A 9,189-nucleotide genomic window follows, 5' to 3' on the forward strand; every position below is an offset into this window, starting at 1 on the left:
TCAATCCTCCTTTTGGCAGTGCTTGCTTGCTTCTCTCTCTATATCTCTATTATTAAATATCTAGGATTAGTTAATTAATGTATATATTCCCTTTTTAATTTGTGTGTTGGTGTGAATGTATAGTTCATGCATAGAATATGTAAATATTTATAATCACACAGACATATAAATGGGTCCGAAGTTAGGCTTAAACAGTACTAGCAGAAGGGTTATTTACTGGAGATGCATTTCAAGTGAGACACGTATTTATCACTTGAGATATATGCAAGGAACAAAAGTTATTTGACACTAGTGTTGTAGGTTTGAATTATGAACAACATTGTTCGCTCATCCGCACGCATGAGGTATCACTTTCATAGGCTTTATATATTATATATCTAAACCCTCATAATATATATATTAAAAGATTAAGTAATCACACGTATGCATATTTTTATCGAGTTTCGAATACCCAACTTTTACATTTGAGGGCTAAGGATTTGTACCAATTATGCTATTGCCCATTTGGTAAACTTGGGTAATATTCCCTTTATATATGATGCACGCAGATTCATTTTTGAGTCATACAACTAGGTTTGCTATAAAAACGGGAAGTACCACTCATTCCTCAAGGTGGGTAAGTGATGATATATCTAGTTTTATGGGTGGGGTGCCATAGGTCTATATCAATGTATGTGTGTGTATATATATATACATATTGGTTCATCTCATCCTTTTTTGTGTCACATTATTAAATGCATGGCATCCATTGGTTGGTTGTGGGAAATGGTGTCATTGCTTGTGCAGAAGTGTCCATTTCCATTGGTCCCTATATGAACACATGTGCAATGCCTCTCCACATATTGTTGTTTAGGATAACTTAGTTACAGACCATGTATTGTCACTTTCAATAAGTTAAAAGGATCACTCTACAGACTATATGGGAAAGAGAGAACTAGCTAGGTAGGTGTCCTCTCTTTAACTCCAAAGGCCACACGCATGTAACAAGTAGTAGTGTGCTTTGGTCACCATCCATCTCAACTCTCTCACTCATACAGACAGTACATACACTGACATGTACTTAAATGGACACAAGTGGAGTTCCCATCTTTTGGCTAACCCATTGGCATTGGACACTAGGGGTTTCATTTGATCTCTCCTTTGGGGAGCTCAGGACAATACTATCAATCAATGCGTGAGCATTTGTTTAAATATTTAGACTTTTGGGGATTTTTATTTTTTCTTTCACATTAACACATGGTTCACAATTATCTCAGGATTTCTTTCTGTGCCACAGAACGTCTATGCACAAGAGATAGTGAATATCACTTCACCTCGAGTGAGCTTCACACTATTTGTGGAAACTACACCCTACAAGAGGTGATCTCCACCATTTACCTACACTCCATATCGAGTGAAGTTCACACTATTTGTAAAAACTACCCTACAAGAGGTAATCTCCACCATTGACTTACGCCACAATTGTTATGTGGCACAGAATATAAGCCTCTTCCCGATACTTGGCCTAGGAACATCCCTTGCCTCAACAGAATTTTCTCTGATCTTTGGGAAGGCACTAGGAATTAATTAAATGGTTATACTTTTTCTTTTCAGTACTTGACCTAGTGTGACCAACACAGCCTTGTGCTAGAAAAACATGTGACATCTACGAAGTTTGAAACGTTTTGGGTGAAAATTTTGTGCATGATAAGGAATTAGTGAGCATGGTCATTAGTATAAGATCAACAATATGCATTGCATGTAACACCATCTTTTTTTCTTGGGATCAATTACAAGTAGAAAGGTTTTACATGGAAACTTTGTGCCTTGTTGAAGTACATAGCTAGTTAATAATACAGCAATAGATACAGCAATAATACAGCAATAGTTTTTAAAAAAATTATTCATAGACAGGAAAGAGGACAGTGCAAAGGGAGTTGGGCTCAGGCCCTGCAAGAAAAACCCCAGGGTACAATAGCACAGGAACAAGCATCAACCCGAAGACGGGGCCCAAGGCCCAAAAACACATTCAAAATGCCGTTACAAGAATAACCAACCAAATGAATATGAAACCTAACAAGAAGAAATTAGGGATTTTGGATAACAAATGAATGCAGATTCCAAGTAGCAGTACTCGTCCAATGGGCTCCTCTGCAGTTCTTGAAGTGCATGGACAGCGGCCTTGCTCTCACCAGAATGAAGTCAGAGTCGAAAATCGTCAAAGGATGTGAACAGTGCCCCTGCAAATTCTATGGTTATGCTCACGCCAGATAAAACATACAGAGCTAGCAAGGTAGAGCTTGTTATCATTGGTGAGAGATCCAATTGATCAATAAATGCTACTTCTGGAGCAATGATGTTAGTCAAGAAGGTGCATTGAAGAAACAAATGGGATATGTTCTCAGGGCCTGTGTAGCAATTAGTGTAAACACCAGTTTACCTGGTTCCATTAGAATGTGATTCAGATGCAAGTCAAATGAAAGAAAATTCATGAAATATAAGACTAAACTTACAGTGAACGAGAGGTAAGTATTTTCGAATGCAAGACCAAACACAATGTTGTCATACAATATCCTAATATGCATCTACTAAATTTAAAGGCAAAATAGAGAACATCTGTGTTGGTTTTGCAACAATGGTTGTTGCCAAAATAGTTAGCTACAGTTGACTAGTTTTATCTGATTGATGAAGAATTCACTATAATAATAACTAAAGCTCAAACTAAATGCAATATCATCAATTCATAATCTGCTTATAGAGAGTCTAGTCCTCCTAACTACGAATGTTTTCATACTCCAGATCCTTCCCACTAGGCATAAAAAAGGTTTTACTCAATAAAGAACAGTTCCATGTAACAAACCAAGGAAAAAGTTGTTTCTTACCCGTCGATTGAAAAATAATAAATTAATTAAATTAAATTAAAAAATTAAAAAAAAATCATATCTCTGAAAAACTGACACCCGATTTCTGAGCCACCAAATCCAAGATCATTCAATAATTTCTGAAAATCTAAGTTTCTACACTAGAATATGTAGAAATGTACAAAAATGTGTGTATTTACCCTCTCACCTTGCTCACCAATGAAGATACTTTCAGTTAGCCATGGCACGACTTTGAAATTGCAGGAATTTCTGCAAGTTGGCAAAAAAGCAGTCAACCATGTCTTTAGTTACTTCTCCTAAACTTGGAGGATCCCACTTCAAATTTAAATTTAGATACACATTTTAACTTTTCCGGAAAATCAATACAGAAAATTCAAAAACAGTGTACAGAACAGAATTCTAAGGATACCTTTGGTGCAAAGTCCTTGTCAACTAATCTTGCCCGAACACCCTATAGAAATTGATGAAAACAAGTGTAAGCGCAAGGGAGTTATTTTTAAAAATGTTTCTAAATGGGGAAATCAGAAAACCCATACCTCGCACTAGTCATTAGAGATATTTTTGGAAATCCAATTCAGAGACATACGATATTCACGAGCAAGACACTGATCAAGAGGCTGAAATCTACCTTCTCGTATCTAGAGTCAGGAAATGAAGTTGAAGTACTGGGTATACAATGAATCTAAAGGGAAGCAATTAGATATGCGAGGGAATCGTAACTCACAGATTGCAGAGTGACCTTTAAACTCAATGGGGAGGCTTCTTTTAGTTTCTTGAGAGCTGAGGTGCACCATTCATTATAAGACTCCGCAGCCTCTTGTTCCTGAGAATATCAACATCAAAATTCAGGAGTCTTAACTCCCATCAGGAACAATGTTTTATCTCATGTCAGACAAAAGTCAGAATGTAGGCACCAAAGACAATGAGTAAAATGTAGAAATGTGACAAAGACTAGCCTTTCAAGCAGAAGTATCTGCACCTATTTCTCAATTATTTTCTCAGAAGGTACTTGATGGAGATATATTTGCGACTTGCAATTATATAGGTCTTGGAAGTAACAGCTGTATTCTCTTACTCTTTTGCACCAACTAGGCCCCAAGCCCACAAATGAGCAGGTAATCATAACCCAAGTTTGTAATGTGAGTGATAGTAATTTTCGAAAGTTGTTTCAATGTGATATTTGGCCAAACGTGAGGGGGTGTTAGTGAAATTAGCCCTAACCTTTAAAGCTATATTTGTAATGCTACTCTAGATCCTACATCAGCGGAGGTATCCAAGCATGTAAGAGGGTGCTTCTTTGCACTTGTACTTCATGAGATCAAATTAAACATGCCCTCAGCAGAGTCTACCATGAGGCACTTTTGAGGTGAGATCATGCCCTCAGCCGTCGGAGCAAGAGTGTGACCTCATCATTCTCCTAATCTAAAGGCGGAGGGTGCAAGCTCACAATGAGAGCGCCCTCGTGGTAGCTTCCTAAAATTTAATTGCAAATGGTAATGATAGCAGCAGTTACATACAGTTTTATCAGTGACCAAACGGAACATTCCAGGGAGAGAAATACCCGCCCCACATCCCATTGTGATACCATCCATGATAGCCACCTGTACAAATGACAGTTATATGATATGATCAATCATTCCACTTAAACTGCAACACAGAAACTTATAGATACCTTGAGGAAAACAATGTTTTCCATTCAAAGGAAAAAGATAAGGCAAAAACAATTAAACATAATTATGATTAAAATAAAATGACAAGTCAAAGAACCGGTATTAAAATAGAGATAAAGCTGGGATATTGGTCCAAACACAACATAGACAGGTCCTTAATTTAGCTTAAAATTTTCACTGAACCCAATATTTATGACCCTCCCACTTAGGAATCTGATGGTTCAGTTCTATTGCAAATGGAAGAACAAACCCTGACATGCATCTTTAATGTCTCCTTCCAAGGAGCTATCTTAAGTCAGAGATGTGTTAAGCATAAGGATTAACTATGTGTTGGCACTATGCCATCTCTTCTCCTTTCCTCTATCTTTATTAAGTACATGTTTTAACAATACACATCAACCAATGTTTGTTGTGCTTGGAGATGAGGATTATTTTCTAGTTACAAACCCCCTTGTACTATGTTTTTTTGTCATGCTTAGAGATGAGGAGCATTTTCCAGTTACTAATCCCCTTGTAATCATAGCTTCTTTCTGATATCCTCCGTACCACTAAACTTTTATCCCTTCCAATATTATTCCTGCTTTTGTTTTGTGTTTCTAGCACAAGATAAAATCACAACATTCTGAACTAATGTCATTGAAGCTCAATTTCAAGTTATTCAAGAAAAATCCTATTACCTTTCAACATATTGCACACAAATTTCTATTCATACCATCAAATCCAATAAATTTCATAGGATCCCAAACTACTTCTTGACTTTCAGAAAAACTGGATTTATTTATTTAATTTACTATCCATATTGCTTACCTTGGGAGCTCTATGATTTGCAACCCTAGCTAAATCAGCAATATCTAATCAACAAAGGCAGACACGTGGGCATTCCTAGGCATCTTGTTTACAATTTTCAGCAGGCTAGTGATTGTCATAGATGTATACAGCCAAGCTTGCCTTTAGCAAACCAGTGTCTCGATGTCATCATCCACATCCTTGCTCTGGTCAAATTCGAATAGGATCTCCCACCTCATTCGCTTCTTCCCATTTTCTATTATAAGTTATACAATTTCTTAAGGTCTTTTAGTACTCTGTCCCATGGTAGTTTTGCCTACTTCTTTGCCTCTTATTATTTATTTTAACTGATGAATCTTATTTTATTTTTGCATCTTTCGTTCTATGTTGTATATGTTCATAGTTTATACTCTCTAAGCCTATTTTTTCTTATTTTATCACTTAAAAGTGCCATTTTTTATCTTTCTCTAACATGTTGATTACTAATCATGTCTCTTCTAGTTACTCTCATCACCCATCTCAACATTCTCATTTCGACAACATGAATGTGTTGTTTCTATTTCAACACCCAACACTCTACTCCATAAAAGATATTTAGTCTAATAACTGTCTTGTAAAATTTTACTTTTAACTTATTTGATATTCATCTTTATCACATAGGATACCTCTAACTTGTATGCCAATTTCAAATAGGATAAAACGCTAACAAAAATTAAATCAACTCTTTCCCTTATACACAAATATTGCCACAAACATTAATCCATCATTCAAATTATGTTTCAATAAAGTAAGAAAAAGTTCGTCTAACAGACTGAGTTTGATTCCATAGTTTTGTAGAGCAAACTTCAACTATTCAAGTTAGGTTCTAAACTCATTAATAGGTAATGAAGATCACTCCTCCCATATTTTGAAGCAGATAATGGTATATACAAAATAAGAATTGGGATCACACATGCAACGCTTATAAATTTTCACACGAGCTTTGTAAGAAAGATAAAAGCCTTTTTATACATGGCTATCTACAAATGCAAAGAACAAAAATCTTAGATAAGAAGGCTCAAGTTCAAAATATGTCAAAAATATTCCATATAAAACTTGAGAAGGTATATAAAATTGTACAGTGTCTTGAAAAAAATTTACATTCTTCAATCTTTCCTGCACATAATAAACGTAATTGACAAAATTTCAGAAATACAAGTAATTAGTAAGTACAAGTATAAAATCATAATTTATTACTACTAGTAATAACATCATAATCTATAAATCAGAAAGTAAGACTGCTTCTCAACTAGAGGCAGATCACATTAACTATTAAGGAGTTAAAAAGGCAACAGAGTTAAAAATTGAGCTGTTTTAGTCTTCTTTGCCTTTGGAAAAAAACTAAAACTACATTGAGCAGATCATATTAAGGAGTATAAAAGCATAATCGAAAAATCGACAAAATGAGACTTCTTCTCAACTACAAGCAGGTCATATTAAGGAGTTAAAAAGTAAAAGAGTTTTTTAGTCTTCTTTGCCTTTGCAGAAACATACATACATACATACATACATACATATATATATATATATATATATATATATATATTGAGCTGTTATATACGCAGTACAACTCATCGCCAGTGACACATAAGTGTTGCTATTTTGTTATTAAATCCACCATAAGCCCAAATTTTTGTAGTATATTGATGGCTACAATCGCCATCCAACCATGGAAACCACATATAATCTCCCAGAAATCTGATCAATACAAGAAAATTTCAATATTTTTGTCTTCCTGTCCAATTGAACAACATCCGGACACTCATGTTGGAAAAGGAGAAGGTCCAGGGAAACTAGATGTGGAAACGATGAGGGTACACAGCCAGAAAATCCAAGGGTGCGCCATGGTTGTATCCAGAACTGCAAATAATCATAATTTTGTTCCGTATTTTCTCCACCCCTTGTAACAAATTCATGGAAGATTTTAAAATTTTGGAGGGGAAAGGGGGTGCCAAAAATCGAAGGCCATTTCAAGTTTTACACATTAATATTCAAGAAATTGCAATAATAGCAATCAAATAAAATCCAACGCTAATTAATCATCAAATCTATCACTAGTTCTATTTAATAATATCCTCTCCACCAAGGTATGCAGTGGATTCCATAACAGTACAATTTTACACAGTCCCACACCTCTACCATAAATATTAGTCAAGTATGTACATTAGAACTAGTCGTTTTACTCAGTTAGCAGGAACTATGTAAAATTGTTCCCAGTCAAATGATCTGATATATACTAGTAATGAAATCAATCGAGTTTTTATACTAATATTTCTCAAGTTGTTTCCAAATCAAATAAAAGGAAGCACAGAAATCTATTGCAATAGAAAATGTACCAAAATCAACCTTAGTTAAGTTGATACCTTAATCCGAAAGAATTCAAATGCTGGACTCCGAAAACACACACTCACACGCACAAAAGAGGGCGACCCACCTTCATTAAGCAACTGATAAAGGGCAACAACATCAGCACCAGAACAGAATGCCTTGCCGCTACCCTTCAAAAGATGAAATCAAAAGATTCCTAAAAAACCTGGACTTCCAATGGTTGGGGAAAAAGATGCACAACATTATATTACCTTCATAATGACAAATCCAATATCTATGTTTTCTTCCCATGATTCATACAGTCTGGAATGGAAAACAAAGTTTTACAAAATTTAGATATGGCTATGAACTAAAGGACATTACTGGAAAAACCCACAAAATAGAAATGGAGAAAATTGGAGAACAGAGGACACACCATGGGATTAGACTGTGAGAGCATTAAGTGTAGATGGTCTGTTGAGTATAGCTGCTCTTGATTTAACTCTTCCCTCAACTAAAATCTGAATTTACCCAAATTTTTGCATACGTCAAATGAATGATGGAGGCGAGGCTTATTTTGTAATTACCCAATTTTTGTCATAATTAACAACACTTTCCCATTAATACAGTAATTATATAGGCACTTGGGCCAAACAAAAGGATAATCAATCCAAACCTAGGCAAGCCCAATAATTGAGGCCAACAAACCCTGTTACAGGCAAATAACTTAGCCCAGTATAAACAATACCCGAACCCTAAAAGCCCTATGGTTAATATATGGTTTTCTTAGGCTGAATAAAATAACGCAATACAGAATAATCCCCAGATGTTCCTTTTCTCAAACAGAACTTCACACTCCGGCCATGACACCATGGTCGCCGGCCAAATAACTTCCACATCAATCAATGGTATGAACCAAATTTAAAGAACTAATTCTTGTACTAATAATAATTGAGAACAACTCCTAATATAATACAAAGAAATCATCCAGAAATTAAATTTTGAAGATTAATGACATATATACCATTGAAGATTAATAACCAACTTGGATACAAACAAATGAATGATGGAGTACTACGCTAGGCTACTCCTAATTTCTTTGACCTATAGTTTAGTAATTTTGTCCGAGATTAACCAGAGCAAACCACAATTCCGAATCAACTCGGAAGGACCACACTTGCAACACCATGTCTTCTTCAAGCCTATTCCTTGTAACAAAGGAGTTCCAACCAGTGATCAACGAGTAAGTCGGGTTGACTCGGCCCGTTTCTTTCTTCTTCATGTCCCATCTCTTGATTGTCAAGAAAGATTGTTCGGCCTCGCCGGAGGGTTCAATCAGAGGCACCCGTATTCCGGGCAATTTGATGGCCTTCTTCTTCTTGGTCTTGGTGTCATCCACCGGCGGTTTGGAGTTGAGAAAGTGTATCTCTTGGGGTGTGAGGAAGTGGCGATTCTTGATGAGACTCAACGGCAACAACAATCGTCCGTGCTTTACACTGAGGTCGGTTTGGGTGAGCGTCTTCTGT

General features: G+C 35.9%; 1 protein-coding gene across 1 annotated transcript; it reads right to left on the reverse strand.

The window, feature by feature from the left end:
* Positions 1 to 1,784: 1,784 nt before the first annotated feature.
* LOC132304520 (small ribosomal subunit protein mS47-like) lies at positions 1,785 to 8,192 on the reverse strand. Its single transcript, XM_059802248.1, has 8 exons — positions 7,936 to 8,192; positions 7,720 to 7,854; positions 4,379 to 4,462; positions 3,586 to 3,684; positions 3,398 to 3,499; positions 3,271 to 3,312; positions 3,049 to 3,110; positions 1,785 to 2,219 (listed from the first exon to the last, which is right to left on the reverse strand). The coding sequence occupies exons 1-5, from the start codon at positions 7,939 to 7,941 to the stop codon at positions 3,404 to 3,406; spliced, it is 420 nt and encodes a 139-aa protein (XP_059658231.1). The 5' UTR covers positions 7,942 to 8,192; the 3' UTR covers positions 1,785 to 2,219; positions 3,049 to 3,110; positions 3,271 to 3,312; positions 3,398 to 3,403.
* Positions 8,193 to 9,189: the final 997 nt, after the last annotated feature.

The sequence above is a fragment of the Cornus florida genome, unplaced genomic scaffold (assembly GCF_030987335.1).
Source record: "Cornus florida cultivar Cherokee Brave unplaced genomic scaffold, ASM3098733v1 CherokeeBrave_3.0.0_Hap2_Chr04, whole genome shotgun sequence".
NCBI lineage: Eukaryota > Viridiplantae > Streptophyta > Magnoliopsida > Cornales > Cornaceae > Cornus > Cornus florida.